Here is a 24,445-nt window from a genome sequence, read left to right as displayed (position 1 = left end):
GAGGAGCCAGTTGCTGGTTTATGTAAAAGGACCCTGTGAAACCAATTAGCAGAAGAGCAATGTTGTTTGTCAGGGCTGGAGCCGGGGTGGGTGGGGATTTGGGGGTGGGAAGTTTGGGAGAGCCTCCGATCTCCCTGCCAGCTCTCGCTCCCATGTGCCTTGTTTAGCTGTGACCTTCCCGCGCAGCAGTGCAAGCAGTGTCATCTCTTTCCCGGGGTTGTCGCTCCCCCCATGCACGGCCCTTGTCAATTTCACCACAGAGGAGGAGGAATCTAACACGCTGGGGCAGCTTTTAACACTAATTTAAAAATGCCGAACAAACAGCCGCTTCTCGCCAACCGCCCCAGCGGAGCCCAATTTAGGGGAGAACAAATCTGATCGCCTGCTGCAGCTGCCTTAATGAGTCCTGATCCGGGACTTTAGCAGAGGGCTGGATTGGATTTAGGCAAACAGCAAAACCCCAAAGCCCAAATCAGTTTTACTGTCGTATAAATTCCAGCTCACGGCGTGTGATTGCCCTGAGCCTGCTGTGAGTTAACGTGCGGCCTGGCCTGTGAGTCAGAGTGCAGGAATGGGAGCCAGGACTCCTGGGTTTTGCCACCAGCTCTACCACTGACCTGAAGCAAGCCTGTGCCTCGGTGGGGGGTGATTAGTTAGGACTTGTTCTGAACAGCATCATTAGTTGTACACGGCGATGTTTGCAGAGCACTTTGAAGATGAGATGCAGCGTGCGAATGCTAGGTGATGATTAGTAACCCCGCAGTGGCCATTGCTGTGGCGAGGAACTAGATTGCCTTACTGAAATTGCTCCTAGGTTGGCGCAGTTCCTCACGGCTGGGGCGCATTGAGACAGGGCTGGCTACTGCTTGGTTCTCTTCCTTCCCTGTGCTCCTCTCTCCCCTGGCCCTTGGCTGGGGAGAAGTTGTGTCTAGCGAATGGACGCCCACCACTGGGAGGGGGATATCCCCAGCTGATAAAACAGCCAAGACCCAAAGTTACAGCAGGCCAGGTTTGCCATGAATGCAGAAAGACTAGGCCAGCTTGGCTTTGTGGCAGCCCCAAAGGGAGCTGGTATGGGCTTTGGGGCGAGGAGGGAGGAAAGGGCCAGCCAGGACTTTGAACAGAAAATTCACTGAAAGGAAGGAACTGGCTCCGGCATTGAGGCCTTCTCCATAGCAACCTGGGGCTGTCAAGGACAGCGCCACGATCTCTCCCAGCACTTCCCGCTGGGGTGTGGGAAGGTCAGATGCGTGCTCTTGGGTCAAGGTGCTGCCCCTGTATTAACGTGCCAGCTCACACCCCACTGGCACCACTCTAAGAATCCACATCCCGTGGGAATTGCTGGGGCAGCCTCCTCCTGCCTCCCCTTCCCCAGGCTCCGTGTTGCCAATGACCCAGCCCCCTGGCATGGGAGCACAGCACTCCCCCATTAATTCTGTTTAATGCCTGCAGGTGTGTGCTGAGCGCCGGGGCCGGTGAAATCTGGTGTAAAATTGCCCATAATTACCTTGTTAGCAGCAGTGGCGGGCCTGCGCCTCTCTGCTCATCCGTCATCGTGCTGGCTTTTGTCAGGCCACACCTGTCTGCTTTATTGGGAATCATCCGGCTAAATGAGGCGCGTCTCGAAGTCGGGGGCTCCCTTCTCTCCCCAGCTGGCACCAGCTCAGGCTTTGTTTGTTTGTTGAGAGGGGCCTGGGTGGCTGTGGGGAAGGGGTTAGTGTCCATTGCCTTTGGGGCAGCAGCCTCTCTGCGGGGCCTCTGCTGACCTTTCCAGGGCAGCAGGAGTGTGGTGGAGCTGGTCCTCTGGCCAGGGTGTGGTCCTGATTCTAGAGTGGTTGTGATCTGCCAGAAGGCCTGGCAGGCCTACCTCTTCCACCCCGTGCAGCCATGGCTGTCCCTGCAGCTGGGCCTACAGACTGTCTGTGCTTGTGCATCAGCAGGCGCTTGTGGGCGTGTGCAGAGTTCCTGTGAGTTAGAGGGGGTGGCTCAGTGCCTTGAAAGACCCAGATTCCTTGGAGCTCCACTGCTCCGCCACCCGAGGCAGAGTGCCAGGCAACTTATTGTCTGTGGGGCTTTCGGGGGTGGGTGGTGGGTGGGGGGCTGTTCTGCCTTGTGTGGGCAGTAAGAACCCCTGGGCCCTTATCATAGCCCAAAGCACTTGCCTTCGTACCCTTGTCCAGAGAGCCCTCTCCCTGTCCTCTTGCTGCCTCCAATTCAAGCTTTGCTTTGCTCTCTCTCAGCTGTCGCCGGAGACGGGCCCCAGGCAGGGAGGGACTCGTCTGACCATCACTGGGGAGAACCTGGGCCTGAAGTTTGAGGATGTGCGCATGGGAGTGCGGGTCGGCAAAGTGATGTGCATCCCCATCGAGAGCGAGTACATCAGCGCAGAGCAGTAAGTGCCCAACTGGCAGGGGGCGGTCGGGTGCCCTGGTCTGCTAGCCAGAAATGGAGACTCCAGGTTGGAGGGGTTCACGTGTTCTGAGTGGCAGCGCTCACCCTCGCTGCTGGGAGCTGGTGTTAACACTGGGGCACTGAGCTGGAGCAGCGAGGGGCAGAGCCCATGCCCAGCCAGTGCAGAGAAGTGGCTCTGACACCGCCTGTGGAGCTGCAAACCCACCCAGCCTGCAGGCCACGCTGGCCAGTTCTAGACTGCCCCTGCTGCCTTCCTAGCCTAGAGCTGTGATCTCGGTCAGCGGAGAGCTGTCGACCCAACTCATACACCCGCTGCTGTCTGAGCACGTCCAGCCTCGCAGTTGGCTGGGAGCAGGGCTGGACTGGACAGTTAAGTAGGGAAGTTGTGCATTAGCTCACTCCGATAACTGGTTCACCAGCACAGCAAGTCATCAGGGAAATGGGCCTGCCTGAGTCCTGGGGCATCTAAACCCTGACACAGTCTCCTGGTGAGAACAGCTCTTCTGGTCCCATGAGCCCCCCAGGCCTGTCCCTGGGCTAGGTGGCAGTGAAGGACTAACCTGAACAGTGCGTGGCTCTGCTTGCTGTGGACAGAGACGAGGGGGGACACGGGCTCTCTGGGGAAGATCTCCACATGTCCTTGTGCTCATGTGGAGCTCCTTGGCAGCCAGGGGCTTCAGCTTGTGCCAGGAGATCTACTCCATTGACAGCTGATCAGTGCTGGACTGTCCCTTCCCTTCCCCTCCAAGCACATACTGCTGAGAGCTGTAACTTCCTACTTCTCCATGGGCTAGGCGGTGTAAATCATAACAGCCCATCAGAATGCAGGGCTGACGTGGCAAGGAAAGAGCTGTGCAAAACTAGTCATGGTCCTATAGTCAAGCGTCATGGTAGTTGCTCTTCCAGGAGACAGGCACGCCCAGCCAGGCCAGTCCTTGGCTCCCCAACCCCTCTGCTCCAGGACATCCATGTGTAGCTCCGCGGAGCAACCCCGCCATGGCAAATGCACTGAGAGCTCCTTTCCTGCTTCTCCTAGAATTGTGTGTGAGATCGGAGACGCCAGCTCAGGCCGAGCCCACGATGCCCGTGTGGAGGTGTGCATCAGGGACTGCTCCCCCAGCTACAGGGCCACATCCCCCAAAAGCTTCACGTTTGTGGTAAGGTTATACAGTATTATTCCTCTGGCTCCCAGCATGTCCACCTCCCCTTGCCCTGTAGTTACCAATCCCGCTCCCTCCCAGGGGCACCGGAGCCCATAGAAACAAATCCGTGGGGAGTGGGGAGGAGGGGTGGACACGGTCCCAGTTTGAAGCCTACAGTGAGCCCACCTTGGTTTACAACCTTGTCAATTCTCCCAAGTTAAGTAGGGATGGGCTGGCTCTGGACTTGGATGGGAGACCTAGGAATACCCAGACACTCCAGGAAGCAGAGCCGGTGATTCCAGACACAATGCGTCTTGCTCTGAGTTGACACTTTGCTGCTTGGAAGCACCGTTTTTCAGTTGGAAAGAAAAAACTGGTTCCTCGCCGCTGGTCACTATAGATCCCCAGGGGTTCTTGGCAAGAGTTGGGGTGTCTTGGTCAAATCTCGGCTAACTGCTCTGCTGCTCTAAAATCTCCTCTGCAGTTTCAGCTGGGTATGGGATTCCTCTAGACACCGGCCTTAACTTCAGTGCGTTGTTGCTGTCCGACAGCTACGTCCTGCCTCCTGCACACCCTGCTCCAATAGCTGCCCCCTTCACCATCGGCCACTCGTGCAGCCGCTGGCTCTGCACTTTGTCATTCACTGCTCACGCTTGAATTGCCGGATTTGTTGCTTTTCTTTGGCAGACACCCACTTTCTACCGCGTGACTCCGGCTCGGGGTCCCCTCTCTGGGGGCACCTGGATTAGCATTGAGGGCAACCACCTCAACGCAGGCAGTGATGTCACAGTGACCATCGGGGGACGACCTTGTGTCTTTTCATGGTAGGGGTTCCATGGACGGGATCGCTGGGGCGGGCTGGAGAGGCAGGTATGATCCCTGGGCTGTGCAGAGAGGATGGGGAGCGGACCCACAGCCATGACAGGGGTGGAGTGTGGGCTCTAGAGTGAGGTGCCTTTGCCTGGTTCCTGTGGAATTTCTCCCTCGAAATCCTGGCGTTTCTATTTCCAAGGCTCCTGAAAGAGACCAAAGAATGAGGATTTTGTCTCTAAAATCACAAAGCCCTGAGGCATGAAGTGGATAATTTTTAGATTAGGGATGATAATGGAGCGGCTCTTTAAATATTTTCCTGCGGTAATTACTGGTTATCAGCCCTAATCGCTGCTGTTTGCAGCAGCCGCGCGATGGGGAACGCTCGGGAGTTGCGCTGGCTTCTCCTGCTGCCTTTTGTTTTATTTTTCTCTCTGTTAACTGACAATTTCACCAGCACTTCCCCGGGGGAAGGGGGGGAGATGGGTAGAGACAGAGGGCAGTGCCTCGGGCGCTGTCACTGCTGGGCTTGCCCAAGGCTGGCGGGACTAGGAGCGGTGTCGGCAGGTTCCAAAGTGCACCCCATCCCCTGGCTGGAGGCCGTGTTAGAACTGAGGAGGGGTTGCATTGATGAGGCTGTCCTGGATACCCCACAGGGCTCCCTCTCTGATTGCCAGAAACTCCCCAGCCCAGAGGTCCCGTGGCTGGCGGGTGAAGTTGTGTTTTGAACTGACAAAGGGGTGCTCTCCAACACAATTGTGGCACCTGCACAACTGGGCTGGTGGTTTTCTGTCCCGCCTCTAGCACTGAGTGCTGTGCCCACCTCTGGGGTAGGAGGAGGTGGAGGGTTCCTGCGAGGGCTGGTAACCGTCAAATAGAGTCTGGTGCTCAATGTGTAGCCCAGAGTGAGATGCTGTCCTGCCCCTCCCCATAACCAGAGATGCTCAGAGCCTCCTCGGTATCTGACGGCTCTTCTGCCTTGTCCCCAGGAGAAACGCTCGGGAGATCCGGTGCCGGACGCCACCAGGCCAGAGCCCTGGCGGGTCACCCATCCTCATCAACATCAACCGGGCCGAGCTGAGTAACCCCGAGGTGAAGTACAATTACACAGAGGACCCCACCATCCAGAAGATAGACCCAGAGTGGAGCATCAACAGGTAAATCTGCAGAGGGCAGGGGTCCTCGTGCTCACCGGGGGAGGAGTTACCCGTGGGCCCTAGCAGGTGTGAGTATATGCTGAGTATATGTGAGAGGTGGGGCCCTAGCATAGCTCTTCAGAGCAGGGATCATGCCTCTGATATGTCTGTACAGCGCCTAGCAGGCCTGGGCTCCCATCCCGACCAGGGCCTCTGGGCACTGCCACCATAGGCCATTGGAGGGCTGGCTACAGGACACACTCCAGAGCACTGGGAGGAAAGCAGGAGTAGCCAGGGGTGCCCGGCGTGGTACCTGGCGTCAGCACACTCCTGGAATTGCAGGACTTAGACTGGCAGGGGGCAGAAGAGGAGAGGACTTTCAGCCTGGCATTTGGCTGCAGCAAATAATATGAAAGTATTTCCCACCAGGGGATTTCTGAAGGGTTTACATGTGCTGTGAAAAGGCTTGAATTGGCTGGAGCAGAAGGTAAGGACTCGATTAAACTGCACATGCAATCGGCCCTCCTGGAGCCTGGCTGTGAAATAGGCTCCCCAAAAAGCCTGGGGGGAAGCCCTGCTGCTCTGGGGCATTTAAAGCAAAGACCCAGAGAAGGTTCTGTTCTGGCCCCCAGAGCATACCTGGGTGGGCTCTCGTGGGGCTTTTCCATTTCTGACCCCCACACTCCTCTGGGTCTCACTGGATGGCCAAGGGAGGAGGTTGCCAGTCGGAATGTACCCTGGACGTTCTAAGCTGCTGCCGCTTCGGGGGCCTGTGTTGAGATGGGGTGGGAGGATCTCGCCCCTTGGTAGGCAGGTGTACATGTTCCAGAACCCACCCCCAATCAGCACCTCAGCAGAGAGGCCAAGGCTTGAGTGGGTCCCTGGAGACTGAACTCCCCACACATCCCAGAGGTCTGTGGTGGAGGGAAGCTTGCCCTATGGCAACCTGCTATAGCGGCTCTGTGAGCTTGCAGAGATCTGCAGTTGCCAGGACTGCAAACCCAGCACCTTCCAGCAGCAGGAAGCCGACAGGCACAGCAGAGAACTTGCCCAAAGCAGCCAGGCTCTGTGCCGTGCTCTCGGTGCTCCGCTCGCCAGGAGGTGGCAGTGGGCAAGCACTATGGGAGTGGTCCACGGGGGCGATGTTGTTTCAAATGGAAGCCTCTGGCAGCTGCGGCTGAAGGTGGAAGTCAGCTGTTCCTGCTGCGTGGACAGAAGCCGGCGTGGCGCCATGAGTGAGGTGGGCACATTGTTCCCAATGGCAGAACCTGGTCCATGCTGATGGGTTGCTGGGATGTTTCCAGACTGGAGTTGGGAGGGACGATCCCATATTCCAGTATTACAAGCGAGTCCCTTGGGACAGGTTCCAAGATAGGCAGCGATGGCATGTGCCCACCTTCACCAATGCCTGGGTGCCCTGTGCCAGAGCAGCCTCTCCTAACTCCTTCCTCTCTGTGTCTCCTAGCGGTGGGACGTTGCTGACTGTGATAGGCACCAACCTGGCCACTATCAAAGAGCCCAGGATCCGTGCCAAGTACGGCAGCGCTGAGAGGGAGAACGTAAGTAGATCTCCAGCTGTCTGGAGAGGTCCTGTGCCTGGTTTAGGGAGGGAGGGCAAGGAGTCCTATCTCCTTGCTTCCATGCAGGACACCAGTAAAAATCACGTCCTGCCACCTCCCCTGTGTACCTGTGACTTTGACGGTCTCAGTCATTAGAAGAGAGGCACCAAGCCAGCCGGGTCTTACCTGGGGAGGGGCCAAAACAGGTCTGTCACTGGTGGGGGAGAAAGTGACTGGATGGGGTTAGAGATCTGGAGAGAGGGAGAGGAGTGGGGAACTGGATGCTGTTTCATGAAAGTGCTTTGGAAGCAGAAATGGTACCGACGGGGGGACAGCAAAGTTCCAGTCCCTGGCAGGGTCTCTCCTTACATCCACGCTCTGAAAATCAGGCCCCAGGCATACAGAGTCTCCTGACCCAGCACTGAAATGCAGCCACTTCTGGGATGGAACATGAGGTGTTTGCACAGCAACAGTACACTAAAGTCTAGGACAGGAAGTGGAGAAGAATCCGGTATCCCGCTGGCAGTTCGGGGGGAGCTGACAGGCAGTGGTGAGGGAAGATATAGGAGCTCCACTTTATATCCCATGTCACTTGGGAGCAGTGAGAAGGTGGGATTATGGATGGGGTGTGGCCCAGCACGAGCTGTTGTGCAAAATGTCACTGGATTTTGAATGGCCACAAGTGCTCAGTACTTTGGTTTTGCGTCTCCGTTATAAGAAGGGCTTCCAACAGCACAGCACCTCTTAGGTTCGGGAGTGATTCGGAGGGAAGAGTGCCCCGTGACAGATTCAGCACAACTACTTCTTGCAGGGGGTCTCCCTTCCTGGGACTGACCACTCTTGAGCCAACTTAGCTTGTGAGATCAGATGGTATCACAACCTGAGATGATGGGAGACTGTCTGATCAGCCCTGGTGCCTTGTCCCCTCTGTAGAACTGTACTGTCTACAACGACACCACCATGCTGTGCTACGCTCCATCCATCGACAACCCGTCCCGGAGCCCCCCAGAGATCGGTGACCGCCCAGATGAGATTGGCTTTGTCATGGATAATGTCCAGGCGCTGCTGATTGTTAATACCACCAGCTTCGTCTATTATCCAGACCCCATCTTCGAGCCCCTCAGCCCCTCTGGCATGCTGGAGCTCAAGCCCAGCTCTCCCCTTATCCTCAAGGTAAGCCCCCCACAGCTCTTGTCCCCCATCGCTTGTGCTGCCCTATTTCAGCCCCAGATCTCTGGCTTGCTTTTCCACCCTGGGCCAGCTGCACCTGTACAGCAGGTCAGAGAACTCAAACGGGGATGGAATGGACCAGTTCAGAGTCAGAGCTGCTGGCCTGGCAGCTGGTCTCTCGGGGGTTAAATGGATTGTGCTGGCCAGGTAAGTGGGGGAGGGGCGGTATTCCCTGCCCAGCAGTGGGAGAGCCATAGAACCCCATTGTGTCCTTACAAACCCTCTGCCTGCAGGACAGGTGGGATTTTCTGGCTATAGGTAAAGGCTGATGAAGTTGGGGTCTGCTGCAGGAGGTAGGCAAAGGAGTGCGTTCCACGGAGATGGAAGTCACGGGGTCTCAACCTTTTCCAAACTGTCTCCCTCCCCCTCAGCAGTATGGGAAGGGCAGGGTGGTTGGGACCCCTTGGCACCAGTGGGGTGGCGCTCCCCAGGTTACGAAGCCCTGGTTTAATTATCCCCAGGGGGCGAGTGGGTATGTGGCACCTTAGAGCCTTGCAGAAGGGATGTGGAGTGTTTTAGACGAGGGCACGCCCTGGTTAATCCTGTGTCTCCATGGGTGGGAGGGGCATCCCTCCCCTCAGAGCTCAGGGACAAAGTCATCCCCGGGGTAACTGCACTACAATCAGGGAGCGTGCCCCAGGGGTTTGGCTCATTCTGGGTGCATCTTCTTTGTCTCCCTGGCTCAGATTCCCACTCGTCCTTCACTTCTTGTTGGACTTGTATCAGGGACTACGGGGGAGCGGAAGGATCCCTGCAGCCTCCTGCTCTCCCTGGGGTTAGAAGGCTGAGGGAGAGAATTTGCTTGGTGATGGGAGAATTCAGCTGCGGGAGAACTAATGGTCTCGCTCCTTGTTCCCTTAAAGGGCCGGAACCTGCTCCCGCCGGCTGCTGGTAACTCCCGGCTGAACTACACAGTGCTGATTGGTGACACTCCCTGCGCCCTGACGGTCTCCGAGACCCAGCTCTTGTGCGAGTCGCCAAACCTCACAGGACAGCACAAAGTCACGGTAATGCTAACCGCCCCGACCGGCCTCTTTGGGCCCTGGCATCCTCGCAGGTGCTGCCAGGACTGCACCATGCCATGCACTGGGCACTTGTTCTTCCCGCCGAACAAGCCTCGTGTGGCTGGGGCCCGAGACAAACAGCCTCCAGCTCCAAAGCAGAGCTGGGATATCGTCTATCAACCCTTGTCGGGTTCCACCTGAGTTCTGAGGCAATGACAGCTGCATTGCCCTGCCCCGGCTGGGAGCCCTGTCTGTAGCAACACCCCAGGGGAGACCCCTGGGCAGCAGCCTGTGCACAGCACCAGGAACCTGCCTTGTGGCGTCCAGTCGTAAAAGCAGTCCAAGTTACCAAGCACAGCTCTGCCATTGACAGCAAGTGTGTGCGTGCGTGTGTGGAGGGTGGGGCATGGGCTGACATGCTGGACCCCAACCCCCTCCTTCATAGCACCCTGCCGTACCCCAGCCCTCACTCCCCTCCTCCATGGGGCCCTGCTGAATTCCAGTCCTGTCCTGCATGCGTCCCTGTTGTACCCCATCCTCCTTTAGTGAATGGGCCCTGCCATGCCCCCTTCCACTCCCTCCTGCATGGCACCCTGCTAAACCCCACTGCCCCATCCCCTCCGGCTAGGGGCTCTGCCGTGCCTAATGAAACTTTCTGTTGATGGTGTAACCCTAAACATGCCTAGTTCTCCTGGGCCACTCCCTCATGCCGCAGTGAGGGACAGAGTAGCCTGTTAAGCAGAGTGCATTGCTGGTGTGCTGTTCCTCTGCAGGCGAGGACACTGGGCTCTGTGAAGATCCTTGTTTCCTGGGGGCCTTCCAAAGCACCTGACCTGGCACGGTGCTCACCGATGGTCGCTTTGGGAACAGCGCAGGCTGACCACATGCCATCGTATGCCCAGCGGTATACGTTCAGCCTGAGACATTAGGCTCCCCTTTTACTGAGCGGGGGGTAGTGGCTGGAGACAGAGGGGCTTAATCCCCTTCTGGCATACATTGGAGAGCATGCAGGGGCCCTTCCCCTTTCGCCCCTTGCCTGGCGCCAGCTGGCCACTGGTCCCTGGGTAAGAGCTCATCAACACTGGATTATGTGCACATGCAGGGGCTTAGATCTGCTGGGAGGAGCCCCCGGCTGCCTGCCTCCCTAGTGCCCTGTCCCCTATCCCCAGTAGTCTGTTCGGAGGGGCTGAGTGCTCCAGCCAGCCTGCCATGAGCACGCTCCATTGTTACCCGCATTCTGGGTGGGCCTGGCTGGACCTGCCAGCTCGGTCCCTTCCCTACCGGCCGCAGGAGACTCAGTCAAGGGGTTCCCGCCCCCTCACTTCCCCCAGCTCCTGGCTTAGCGTTAAGTAAGATTCTTTGTCAGGGTGTAGCTCAGCAGCAGGAGCGCTCAGGGTCTCAGTGCAGCCTTGTGTATTTGAAAGGGACCCAGAACGGTCCCCCCAGGCTCCTCATCCATCAGGGAACTCACTTTACATCCCATCTGTTATTGTAATGTTGTCTGAATGAGACATCAAACTCGCTGCCTGCTCCTCACAGGCGCTGACAACACACCAGCATGTCTTCTGCATCCCATTAAAGCTCTGCATGCGCTCGGACAAGCCCCTCGCACTGTAGCCCCCGCACCTGCTCCGCGGCCTGCTCCACGGCCTCCTCCAAACTACCTTCTGGTGTCAATGGCCCTCGGAAGTGTGGGTTCACTTTGCTCACTGGGCTCTGTCCGGGCTGGTATGATAATGATCTGACCTTCCTATTACACACCTTGGACGCATGCCGCTTGTGTGGACACAGAGATCCTGCGGTCTGGGGTTCCCTGCTTTCCGAGAACCCCATTCCAGCATGCACCTCCTCCCCCGTAAGGAAGGGGAAGGGAGGGTCGCTTCCCCCCCCCGCCCCCCCTTAAAGAGTGAATCATAGAAAGTAGGGCTGGAATGAACCTCAAGTGGTCATCTAGTCCAGCCTACTGCACTGAGGCAGGACTAAATAAACCTTGGCCGTCCCGACAGGGATAAGCTCTGGAATAGGCTTCCAGGGAGCCTAACTACCCTTAGAGTTAGACCGTTTCCCCCAATATCTAACATAAATCTCCCTGGCTGCAGATTAAGCTCCTTCTTGTCTTGCCCTCAGTGAACACAGAACAATTGATCACAGTCCTCTGTATAACAGCCCTTGACATATGTGAAGACTGTTATCAGGTCCCCCCTTCAGTCTGCTTTTCTCAGGACTAAGCATGCCCAGTTTTTTTAACCTTTCCTCACAGGTCAGGTTCTCTAAACCTTTGATCATTTTTGTTGCTCTCCTCTGGACTCTCCAATTTAGCCACACCTTTCTTCAAGTGTGGTGCCTGGAAGGACTCCAGCTGAGGCCTCACCAGGGCCGAGTAGAGTGGGACAATCACCTCCTGTGTCTTATATACAACACTCCAGTTAATTCATCCCAGAATGAAATTAGCCTTTTTCACCCCTCCCAACTTGGTGTCATCTGCAGCTTTTATACACGTACTCTCCACTTCATTATCCAAGTCATTAATGAAAATATGGAACAGTACTGGACCCAGGACAGACTCCTGCCGCCCCCACTAGATACCCCTCCCAGTGACAGTGAACCACTGATAACTACTCTGAGTATGGTTTTCCAACCTCCATTGTCCACCCCCCTGACAGTCATTTCACCTAGACCACATTTCCCTAGTTGGCTCCTGGGGATGTCATGGGGGACAGTCGGGGTGGCAGGCCCTCCCTCCCCCTTTCCAGCTGGCAAAACCCTTCTGATCACAACCTGCCCCAGTTAGGAGAGGCGTCTTGACCCACACACTCCGAGCTAAACCCGCTCTTGACCTCTTCCCCATGCCAATGGGAAGTCTCCCCGATTCACCCAGCTGCCAAACCCTCCTGTTCCCAGATGCATTTTGGGGCATATGAGAGTTGGCCGGGGGCTCTGCAGTTCTCTTTGTATAGCATCCCCCAGCCTGTAGGGTGGCAGGTGGGTGGAAGAAGGGGGCACAGAGCCCTCTCAGCAGGGAGGTGAGCCACTCCCCAGCCCTTAGCACTAACGTGAAGCTCTTTCCCTCCCATGCGGCTCAGATCAAGGCTGGAGGGTTTGAGTTCTCCCCGGGGACGCTGCAGATCTACTCAGACAGCCTCCTGACGCTGCCTGCTATCATCGGGATCGGCGGTGGAGGCGGCCTCCTCCTGCTCATCATCATCATCGTCCTCATCGCCTACAAGCGCAAGTCCCGGGACGCCGACCGCACCCTGAAACGCCTGCAGCTGCAGATGGACAACCTGGAGTCCCGCGTGGCCTTGGAGTGCAAAGAGGGTGAGTCAGTCTCTGCTTCTCTCGTCACAGCTTCTCAGCTTCAGCCTGTCCCCACCCGTCAGCCCCTTCACCTGCTTTGCCAGCTCTGCCCCCCTCTGGGTCGTTGGTTTCCCCTCTTGTGTTTGCTCCAAGACTCTCTGTTCACACCCTACCGTTTGTTGAAGGAGGTAGCGGTACCATGGACATCCATGATCCCTCAGCCAGAATCCCCAGGTGAGATGTTCAGGGTATTGATGTTCACAATCAGGCAGGCAGGCTCATTTCTATAGAGACTCCCTTGAAAGCCCCCATCCTCTGCGGCGTTGTCAGGTCCTTTCCCTGGTTGCCTCTGCATTCCCATAGGGTGCTGCGTGTGCATTTGCAGGTCCCTATCCTGAATGCCACGGCTTGTTCTAGCTCTTGATGTGTCCGTTAACAGCGTCTGGTCCCAGCGTGGGACAAGGAACCCCCCTGTATATGACACAGGGGTGCTGCATGGTCTCACCACACTGACAGCACAGTATGTTGCAATGCACCATCCTGGTCTTATGGCACAAGGGTCTTTGCTGGACAGGTGTTTCCTACTTGCTCCCTTCTCTTTCATATCTCCAGTCTCCTGCTCTGCAAACACCATGTCTGCTTGCAAAGCTTCATGCTCACCTACGGCATGTGCTAACTCACTGCACACAGAGCAGCCTTTTAAATCTGCCCTCTCGTCCCAGTGCTGTGGGCCTCGAGCTCCTGATCTACAGGAAGAAGAACAGGAGTACTTGTGGCACCTTAGAGACTAACAAATTTATTAGAGCAGAAGCTTTCGTGGACTACAGCCCACTTCTTCGGATGCATAAGTGGATGCATACAGAAGTGGGCTGTAGTCCACGAAAGCTTATGCTCTAATAAATTTGTTAGTCTCTAAGGTGCCACAAGTACTCCTGTTCTTCTTTTTGCGGATACAGACTAACACGGCTACTGATCTACAGGGACCTTCTCCTGCTCTAAGCCACTCTTGGGACCGGCGATCCGAGCAGGCAAAGTGACTTTGTTGGGGGGGGGGAGAACTTAACTTATTTTTAGTAGGATTTATTTTTTCGGTTAAGGATTTTATGTTTTTAAAGTCTAAAAGAGGACAAAAGAGGGTAGAGAAACCTGCCTGAAAAGGGCCTTGAGTCTCTCATTATGTGACAGAGGGATGCTGCGAAATTGGACAGAATGCCTCTTATGATCCTGCCGATAAAACCTAATTGCCCATTATCGCCGCAAGCCAGTGCCTGGGGCCGTGACCCTGCCAACTGCAGCCAGCCCAGAGGCTGGGGGAGAAGCGGGCACCTAAAACGAGATAATAAAAAAGAAAAAACCCCTAAAAATCCATGTAGATGGCAATAGTGACAGAGAGAGGGGAGGGTGGAGGGGATCTCGTCTCCTCTTCCACAGCTGGCAGATAAAAGGATCTGCTTTTAATTAAAAGGCGCAATCTCTTCCCTGCCTTTTCTCTTTTCTAGTCCCTCTAGTTACAGATAAGATAGCGAGCCTTTCAAGCTGACGTTTGTTTTTTCTCATCAGGCTGACAAGCCTGCAACCCTCTGCCTAGCTTCCAGCTCCCTTTAAAGTGCTGTTAATTTGATTTCTCTGTGTTTTTTTCTCTTTCCCTTATACAGTGCTAGAGATTTCCCCCCCAACCCCCTAAGCCTTCCCCCATGGGTACCATTAAAGGCGCAGGACACCATTTCCCCCCCTCTGTCTAGCACGAGCTCAGGCTGTGCTTGTTCTTACCCCAGGGTGCTGGGTTTGTGTTGGGCTTTTCTCTCTAACATTATTTAGGTCAGAATGAAACGAGAACATTCTTGTGGTTTAAACCTCTCTCTCGCCCAGTATCTCTGCCCTGTCATTCACAGCCGCCTACAGGTTTCTTACATATGTGCACATAGAAAGGGGGTTAGAACTGAGAGGCTGAGGCTTCAGGACTCCTGGGTTCTATTCCCGGCTCTGCCACTGATTTGCTGTGTGACCCCGGGGAAGTCATGTCCCCTCTCTGTGCTTCTGCTTTGCCCTGTGTAAAATGGAGATAAGGGTACTGCCCCTCTTGACAGGGTGGTGTGAGACTGAGATAACTGATGTCTGTAAATTACCTTGAGCCCTCTGATTACCGGTGCTAGGGACAAACGGCAGCCCCCAGTATTCTAGATCTGTGGAGCTCTTATCATCTTTTGCTGGCACCAGTGTGGTAGCTCTAGGGCCCAGCCTGACCTCCCCTATTGACCTCCTGCAGGCCCATAGTCCCCTAACACAACTCTGCTCTTTCCATCCCAGCCTTTGCCGAACTGCAGACAGACATCCACGAGCTGACGAACGACTTAGACGGGGCTGGCATTCCCTTCCTGGACTATCGCACCTACGCCATGAGGGTCCTCTTCCCCGGGATTGAAGACCATCCTGTGCTGAAGGAGATGGAGGTGTGGTAATGTGTGTATGTGTGTCTGTCTGTCTCTCCGATGCTTCACCCTGGGGACACCTGCCTCTGGGAGCTGCGCTTCATGCCCATCTGCTGCAGGGTTCACCATTGCCCCTTCTTCCTTTATTTTTAGTGCGGAAGTCTTGGAAGTTTCAGTGAATGATAGGAACTCACAGGTCTGGGCTCAGCAAAGAGATTACTGACTCAGGAGTGACTCTGTCCACCCATCCAAGGAGATTGCAACATGCTGCAGTGGGCAGAGACTCTATTCTGGCAAAAGTCCATTTTCTTTACAGAGCACGGAGGAGCATCCTGTCCATGCAGTGTCCTCTGCCTGAGCTCTTGGGGTCTGGATTTGTAACATCTGGGTTTTCCAGCCGGGAGTGACTGAGGAGATTGCACATGCAATGTTCTGAAACCTCCCTCTTGGTCCTCCAAGACCCCCCTAGTAAAGCTGGGTGACACTGGGGTTTCCTCCCTTGGATAGAGAGGTTTACTCTGCTACGGTGCCCTGTGACTCCTTAACCCAGGGATGAGAGCTTACAGGACTGCAGTGCAGCATAGCAGAGGAACCCAATGCAATCTTGGGCTATGTATTTTTTAACACAGTGTATCATTAACCTGCAGAGCTCATTGACACAGATGTCACTGAGGCCAAGAATTAACAGGGTTCAAAGTAGGATTAGCTATTTCTACAGATAATGAGAAGATCCACAGGTATGTTAGAGAGGAACAAAATGTCTTTATAAGGGATATAAACCCCCAGGCTTCAGGGCAATTAGTTAGGTGCTAAGGGCCAGATTTCAAAAGCACTCAGCCCCCACTGAGAACAGATGGAGTGTAGTGTTAAGTGACAAGAGTTAAAAAGGAACTTCCTCTGTAGTCAGGTTATTCCAAAAATGTCCATGATAGTGTTTCTTCACCTTTCTTCTAAAGCGTCTGGTACTAGCTTTTATTGGAGGTGGGCCACCAGTCTGATCCAGTCAGGCAATTCTTATGTTCCTGTCTCATCCCAGAGGAGCTGGTCCCTGTCTGTGCAGCTCAGGGGAGGTAGTGCCTGGGTCTGTCAGTACAGTTCTCGATACCAGAAAGATGTTGACAAATTGGAGGGAATTCAGGGAAGAGCAACAGAAAGGGGAAAGTTTGGAAGAGTTAAGTCTGCATAGCGAGGCTGAATGGCGAGAGGAGGAGGGAGGGTGGACCCATCTAGAGACACGTAAAGGGGCAAACCCCAAGGAAGCAGAGAAGCTGTCTGGGGCGGTTTGGGGGAGGGAGTATGATGAGGAGTAATGGGATGACGTTGAGTAAGAAAAGCACAGGAGTGTTTTTCTGATCGCTAGATCTGCTGGGCTGTGAAATAGTCTCCTGAGGGAAGTGGCAGAAGTCCCCTGGCTTGGCACACTGGAAGCTCTGAGTGGACAAAGCACTAGGAAATACACAGTAGAGGAGCATCCAGTGCTGGTCTCAGGGAATGGGGCTGGTGCTGCTGACTAGGCCTGGCTCATCTCTCTTGCTGGTGATTCCGAGACTCTAACCCTTGTGCTGCTGGTATCGTTCTGCCTTGCAGTGGGAAGGTCATTGCAGCCATAGAGCGATAATACATTTCACCAGCCAGCTTCTCCCAGGCATTGAAGCATGGGCTCAACCTGTTCCCGTCCTTCTGGGAGACCACAGATCACCCAACTAGCAGCTGCCTCCATCACTATTGTCCCCATCTTATCCCTCACCTTGTCTCCAGGAGGGTGACCTGGCGGCCTCGCTATAGCACTCCTAGGGCCGTATGCTTGCCACCTGGGAAGTGTTGTGCTTTCACTGCCACCTGGGGAAAGGGTTGCTCTTCCCTGCCACAGACCCGCTGCCACCTTCCACACCCTGCTTTATTCCTCTGCCGCTGCACTGACCAAGTTTCACCCAGCTAGGCCTACGCTGTCAGCTGGGCAAGAGCCTGGGCCCACCTCATCTGCATTAGGTGGAGCAGACCACATCTGCCCTTCCTTTTCACTGGGACCTGGAGCCCCTGGAGACCACCAGCACGACCAAGGCGGCTCTCTGCATATCTGCGGGGGCTTCACTTCCTTGTCTAAGACCAGCATGGCTGCATTTATGCTGCCCCTTCTCCACAGCTCCTGAGCATATGGTCTTGGACACCAGCCTGTCTTTCCGTGATGCATCTTGCCACGTGCCGGTCAACGTGAGCACAGGGAGGCCACTGCATGGCTACCACACTCACTGACATTAATATCAATATTCGTATTAATATCATTGCCGCTGTCATTTTCTACTGCACTTGATTTATTCAATTGGGTTTGTTTGATGCATGACCGGCTGCTCATTTCCAGCAGACTTGTCCGACATCATCCACCTTCCCAGCTCCCTGGCTCCTCCCTGCAGAAGAGCATCTTGTCCCTTCTCCCCCTGCTCCCCAAACCAGCTCCCCCTTCCCTCCCAGCCTCACAATGTCTGCTTAATTTAGTGCATGCAAGTGCACATAAATTGGCTTCTGGTTTTTCTCAGTACCAAGGTTGCTCTTGATTGGAGTGGTGCGGGGTGACCTTAGCTTCCCCTCGCTGCTGACCGGACACAGTAATTAATGTTGACGTAGACTTCAGAACATGTTTAGGAGAAGTAATCGGCCCTGGTGCAGGATGTAGTTATTAATTGCAGGGAATCAACCCCTTACAACTGCAAATGCATTCATTGTAACCCAGACGGCTGCTGCTACTGTGATCTGGCTCTCTCAGTGGGGTGGATTGTAGTTCTATCTCCCGTGCTCCCTTTAGTCCCTACCCCCAATGTTGGGGGGTGGGGGTGTGGCACTTATCCTGGCTTTCACCACAGAGTCACAGTGTTCATGGATCTACCTTCCCCCAGGCTTGCAGGAGGCTCAGACAGTCCTGGCCTGGCCATGGGGCACTGTACTGTTACCACACAGCACAAAGGGGTCATTCCCCCCTGTGCTGCACCGCGCAAAATGAAGAGGTCAGCGAGACCCTGACCCTCTCTCGTTTTCCATTGTAACCAGGGCTTTACTCAGCTTGGGCCTTCGGTGGGGAGGGGCTAATTCTTGGCAAATAAACCTGCTACGAAGAGCTATGGGGGGGCTGCATCTTCATAACTATCTTGCTGCCTCTGCTGGCTCTCCATTCCCAAGCTCACCGGGCCCATTCCATTGTCCCCTTCTGCCCCCCTGGATCTGACACGGGAATGAATGTTCCCCCAACCCAGACACCCCTGGAGATGACAGATGACAGTCATGTGAGAGAGGGGAGTGAGTCCCCCTCACAGGCAGGATGGGTTAGGGGATAGGAGCCTGCAGCTTGGACTTGGGACACCTGGGTGCAGTGCCTGGCTGATGGAAGGGTGTGGTGAGGATAAAATGAAGGTGGGCGCTCAGAGGCTATGGTGATGAGTATCTAAGTACTAGGTAGATGAATGAACTCTTGTGTGTTGGGTGTGAGCTAATGGGCAGGGCAGACCCTTTACCGGTAGAGTCTTCCCGTGGTGTTGCCAGCCTTAGCTAGCGACGGGAGCCACACGTGGGCTGGCTGAGTAACTCTGGGGCGCATGGTGGGAACCCTGGGCTCTGCCCCTCGCTATTTGCCTCTTGCAGAGGAGAAGTATTATTTATCAACTCAGGTTAAATAGAAAAACTCTTGTCTGGCTCCCCAGCCATAGACAGTGCTGCCCTTCCCTCTGTGCATGAGAGAGAGGTGTGGGGAGGACAGTGTGGGGACAGAGCAGGGCAGGAGGAGCTGGGGAGATTTGGAGAAGATGGATTTTCTTCACAAGGACCTGTACGCATAGCCGCGGGGTTAACGCAGCGACAGCTCTCGGGCTGATGCCCAGTGGGGCGTATAAGACACACATGGGTGTATAGCGTAGAGGTACTGCCGGACAAAGGTCTCTTTGTTTCTGTTATAAATGAAGTATTTTCAGGGGGGTCATAAGCTGCATGTGAAAATTGCCCTACCCAGTGGCGCTCCTCACTGCGCAGCATGACAGCGCGGTTCTAGGCTCCGCCCTCTCGCTCTCTCTGTTTCAAGCTCAGCCCCTGAAGGGTAAGGAGGGGAGGTGTCTGAAGTCCCATTGCTCAGCCGTGATGCCCCAGTTGTGACAGAGCCAAGCCAGTGAGAATGCAGCTGATGTTTCTGTTCTACTGTCAGCGCTACCTGCCAGCTTCCCGCTTTCCTGTCTGTTTAGGGAGCCCCAGTGAACTTAGCTCACTGGGAAAAGCTTCCAAACTAGAGCTGGGCCTAGGAGGTGAGGCTTGGGTCTGGATCTGGATTTAGGCTTAGGCTGGGGTTTGGATCTGACAGTTCCAAATTCCCCTGAATGTTGGCTCCGTACAATTGGAAGTCAGGTCGGCTGTTGTTGGGAGATTTTTGCCAGCTTAAAATGTTCTCACAGCGCTGGAACCAGAAAACAGGCCCCTTCTGGGTTTGGATCCAGAGGGCAAATTGAGATGCAAGGATTTGAATCCACCTCCTCCCCCACCTAGAATTCCTAGAGTGTGTTCCGGCCCATCTCAGCCTCGCTTTTGGCAGTTGGTTTGTGGTGACCACACTCCGTCTGCTATCACTTCCTCACTTAGCCTGGGAGGGGGTGGTCAGAAGTAAAGAGCCAAGTTGGGTGGCTGGGGATAGAACTTACTGCTAGGAGAGAAGGGATGAAATTGAATCAATGACAATTTAGGCGGAATATCAGGAAACCTTTCCCAACGAGGAGACCTGCTAGACAGTGGAATCCTTTCCAAAGGGAAGGGATGGAAACCTCATTGAAATCTAGACATGACAAAGCCCCGGAGAAGTAACTGCAGGGGATAATTCTGCACTGGTCTTTTCCAGCTCCAATTTCTGTGATTTTAAACATACTGCACTCCGAATGCAAGAGAGAGCATGTGGGCTTGGTTGGGAAGTGAAGTGTTAAAAGTTTCAAGGGAGAAAAAGAACCCAGATTAAATAAAGCAAATACAGTTGTGTAAGCTTCATATAATTTAATCAGGTTTGCTTTTATTTGTCCCCTTAATCAGAATGAGTGTAACACTAGCTATTACAAGTGACGGGGAAGGAGCTCTTCCCCACACACACTAATCCGAAGCCAAGTCTTAGAGCCGTCATTAACAGCTCCCTTTTGCTTTGGGTTTGTGTGGGTTTTGTTTTTTTCCATTGCTTTGTGTGAATTTAAGCCTGATTAAATATTTAATTCTTTATTGTTCATTTACTTTTGCTAATGATCAGTGAGTTAGACACAAAGCCGCAGCAAAGCGGGGAAGTGGGCTCAGTGAGGGTGCTCTCAGTCACACCATGTGTGACAGATGCTTTGCGCTCTTCCCCGCTGTCCTCTTCCATCCCCTGCGCAAGACCCTGATAAGATTGCCAGGGCTGGACAGGATCAATTTCCCAGCTTATCAAGCTTTGGTTGCTCCACTAGCTGGGAACACAGCTCCGATAGGATCGTGCCATCTGATCCCTGCATCTCCCAGCCAAGCAGAGGACGATGTTTATTTTGAAATTGTAGCCTGAGCCCATCTGAAATCAGTCAGTGTGTCAGAAATGTGGCAGGTAGCCGGCTCTCCATGCTCAGACCCACATCAAAACCCCTGGGGGAGAGTTGAATGCTGAAGGCAGTGGTGCCACCTGCCTGCCCTCTCCCCAAAGAATCCCTCCCTCTTTCTCACCCTTCCTTTCAAGGGCTTCGCTGCCAGAATGACTTTAGCGCTAGCCGAAAGTGCCGGTGTGCTAGCCTAGGACTTGGGAGATCTGCGTTCAATTCCCTGCTCTGCCACAGACTTCCTGCGTGACCACGAGCAAGTCACGAAGGGCATGTGCACACCAGCACTGTTTCAAACCACCTGTCAGTGCGCACTAGGGAGCTCTTAGTGCGCGTCTGCCGGGTGCAGGCAGACGGTTAGCACGACAGGCTTGAGCTTTACAACCCAGCTTGCAGGACAGTAAGTGCTTGTGTAGACATGCCCTTATTCTCTCCAGGCCTCAGTTCCCCAGCTGGACGATTCCCCCAGCTGGAACAGGGGAGGGATAGCTCAGTGGTTTGAGCATTGGCGTGGTAAACCCAGGGTTGTGAGTTCAGTCCTTGAGGGGGCTACTTTGGGATCTGGGGTAAAATCAGTACTTGGTCCTGCTAGTGAAGGCAGGGGGCTGGACTCAGTGACCTTTCAGGGTCCCTCCCAGTTCTATGAGATAGGTATATCTCCATATATATATATATATATATATATTTTAAGATGGGGATAATAGTACTGCCTGACTTAAGTACTGCGTGAGGGTTGGGAAGTGCTCAGATACTACAGGAAGGGGGCCATCTAAGTCTCTCTCTGCAGGGCAGGTACAGTACCAGGGTAGGTTCCTCACCTCTGCCCTGCCGGGACCCCTTGTAGGACCAAGTTCAGTCTCCGTCACCCGTTCCTGGTTTGGCCATTCTGCTGAGATTGCCAACAAGAGGCCAGTGAGTGCCAGCTGTGGTGTGCTTTGGGGTGTGAGGTGGACACCTGGGCTGTGACCCACAAACCCATGGTCACCCAAACTATCCAACAGCCACCCGATGGTGATGAGAGAAAGGGGAGGTTCGTCCCGTGGGAAATGCCCAGAGTTTGGAATTAGTTTCTGTTGTGGAACATTAAGTTGAAACATTGGGAAATTTCACAGAATGAAAAATGCCAAAAATTTTCAATCTCAGCAAAATAATGGGAGGCGTCGAAGCCCCATTTTTCATTTCGAGCTGACATTTTGAAATGAAAAATGTTGCTTGGTTTCAAACGTTGGCTTGAAATGACATTTTCATTTTGATTCTCCTGATCGGAAAATGGGGGGGAAATTCATTAACATTGACATTTCCCTATGGAAAATACTTTACTTTGATGAAACCATGTTTTCCAATGGGAAGACTTTGAGTGTGAAAAATTTCATCCATCTCTAGTAACAACTGTCATCACTGCTGACCAAAACTGGGTTGGTACTGGAGAGGTGGAGGTAGAAGTCTCCATACCCCACCCTCTGAGTCAGCCAGCTCCCCGTTCTTTCCCCCCCTGGGTTTCCTGCCCAGACACACATGTGGCTGTACAGAACCAAGCACACTGAAACGTAACATGAATCTCAAGGTTATGGGAAGTATTTTGGGCTTCTTGTGCTGAGATCCAGCCAGAAAATTTTGGACACCTATGTCCTTTAGCGACTCAGTATTTTGGCAGTTCTTTAATTTGGAAAGATAAAAAAGGGAGAGATGTTTTCTTATGCTGTGGAATGTCCAAAGAGCTGGTCCGAGGTCTTTGCTGGGTACAGGGTGAATTCAACTTCTCATTGGATAGGAAATTGGAAGTTAGACTGTGCGTGTGTGTGTGTGTGTGTGTGTGTGTGTGTGTGTACGCGCGCACCTGCACCCTCGCTCACATAAATTCAGTGACATTGTTAGCCTGACAAATGCACGTTGCCAAAGTGTAAAAAAGCGCCAATCCGCCCAAGTCTCTGAGACAGAAAGGTCTGATCCACCCAGGTAGGGCTGCATGCTGGAGAGGGAGAATGAGTCTGTGGACATTCTATTCTAATCTAGCCATCACAACTGCCCTGAAGGCATCTCTTTACAGATAGGCTTTTCTTGTTCTCTGCTCAGGCAGTGCTTTGCTGCTGCTCAAAGGTGGGTGAGAGGCGGCCTGTGGCCAGTCACTAATACAGAGCATGTGTCAAAGAAACAGGTTCCCAGTAGTGACCTCTGCAAGGGCATCTTGGCTCCCAGGGGCATTGTGAACGTAGGGGCAAGGCTGTCCGGTGTTGTCCGATAGCACTTCCCCGCTTTGTACCTTGAGCAACAGCTGGGGGAGGATCTTCTAGGTTCCACGTGTTTTTTAACCCTTTCCTTTTCGCACTTGCAAACCTCACCCTCCCTCAAACCCTACCTCATTGGAGGCTGGATGTGCTCTGTCTGGAGCCTGGCAGCACCAGGTGGTGGCTTGGGGAGGTGAGGGGTATCCGTCTAGAGGGATGGTGCTTCAGGCTGTTCATACGGAGGGGACATCGGAGGTAATTTAATCTAAGGGAGCTGTCTGCTGTGCCGTGAAGGCTGTAGGGCATGCTCTCCGTTTGTATTAACCTGCACTGAGCCCAGAGGCACTGTCACCCGCTCATGAACAGTATGTGCCATGCACAGCCAGGTAGCTATGTAGAATTACATGAGGAAAACCATGCCCAGATAATAGCAAGGGGGTGACACACAGCAGGGCAATTCTGAGTTCCCAACTAGGAGAAATAAAAGCAGAAGAAGATGGCTGATAAATAGAGTTGGAGGCCTGGGGAGACTTCCCTGTAAGGAGAAATTAAAAAGGCGGAGTTTAGACAGGAGACAATAAGAGAGGATGCAATGGCAGAGAGAAGGGAAATCAGGCTCCTCTTTATTATCATTTATTATTTGTGTTACTGTAGTGCTTAGATAGGGCAACAAGACAGTGAACTAGCAAGGCAGCCAATTGAAAACTGACAAAAGGAAATCCTTTTTGACACAATACATATTTGATCTGTGGAACTCATTGCCACAAGGTATCTTTGAGGCAGGGCCAGCTCCAGGCACCAGCCGACCAAACACGTGCTTGGGGCGCACCTTGGGGCAGGGCGGAGCTCGATTTTTTTAGGCTTCGGCGGTGCGGCGCTCGGAGGGGGGGGCTTCGGGCGGCACTCGGAGGGGGGGCGGGGCTTCGGGCGGCGTGGTGCTCGGAGGGGGGGCGGGGGCTTCGGGCGGCGCGGTGCTCGGGGCGGCAAAAAAGTTAGAGCTGGCCCTGCTTTGAGGACAAAAGCTCAGCAGGAATAAGAAAAGATGAGACGTGCCTGTTGACAGATAAATCACCCTCGCTTATGTTAGATACAGTTTTGTTTAGAAGGACTATAACCTTCATGCTTTCTGGCGTATGCCAACCACTGACTGATGGGGTTTGGAAGACACTTGCCAATAGAATCATAGAAGATTCTGCTGCCCTCCTTCCTTTTATTAGGATCCTGAACTCGACCATCTCATGGTCATTGCTGCCCAGGTTGCCACCCACTTCTACTTCCCCAACCAATTCTTCCCTGTTTGTGAGCAGCAGGTCAAGAGGAGCACCAGGAAGTTGTCCCCAACACTCTCCAAAAACTTCCTGGATTATCTGTGCACTGCTGTATTGCTCTCCCAGCAGATGTCAGGCTGATTGAAGTCCCCCATGAGAACCAGGGCCTGTGATTTGGAAACGTCTGTTAGTTGTCCGAAGAAAGCTTGTCTACCTCATCCTCCTGGTCTGGTGGCCTACAGCAGACGCCCACCATGACATCACTCTTGTTGCTCTCTCCTCTAAACTTAACCCAAAGACTCTCAACAGGCTTTTCTCCAGTTTCATACTATAGCTCTGAGCAATCTTTCTGCTCCCTTACAT

At 53.9% G+C, this 24,445-nt stretch overlaps 1 protein-coding gene across 3 annotated transcripts in view; it reads left to right on the top strand.

Annotated features, from left to right (window-relative positions):
* Positions 1 to 24,445, top strand: part of PLXNA1 (plexin A1) — a 324,181-nt gene that overhangs the window by 252,866 nt on the left and 46,870 nt on the right. For all 3 annotated transcript variants that reach the window (XM_054034036.1, XM_054034037.1, XM_054034035.1), the window contains exons 13-21: positions 2,241 to 2,392; positions 3,449 to 3,569; positions 4,242 to 4,378; positions 5,354 to 5,521; positions 6,966 to 7,059; positions 7,993 to 8,232; positions 9,153 to 9,296; positions 12,377 to 12,611; positions 14,898 to 15,040. In XM_054034036.1, coding sequence (XP_053890011.1) covers positions 2,241 to 2,392; positions 3,449 to 3,569; positions 4,242 to 4,378; positions 5,354 to 5,521; positions 6,966 to 7,059; positions 7,993 to 8,232; positions 9,153 to 9,296; positions 12,377 to 12,611; positions 14,898 to 15,040 — 1,434 coding nt within the window. The remainder of the gene's footprint in view (positions 1 to 2,240; positions 2,393 to 3,448; positions 3,570 to 4,241; positions 4,379 to 5,353; positions 5,522 to 6,965; positions 7,060 to 7,992; positions 8,233 to 9,152; positions 9,297 to 12,376; positions 12,612 to 14,897; positions 15,041 to 24,445) is intronic.

This window comes from Malaclemys terrapin, chromosome 7 (genome assembly GCF_027887155.1).
Source record: "Malaclemys terrapin pileata isolate rMalTer1 chromosome 7, rMalTer1.hap1, whole genome shotgun sequence".
NCBI classification, from domain to species: Eukaryota; Metazoa; Chordata; order Testudines; family Emydidae; genus Malaclemys; species Malaclemys terrapin.
This window is presented reverse-complemented; position numbering and strand designations above follow the sequence as displayed.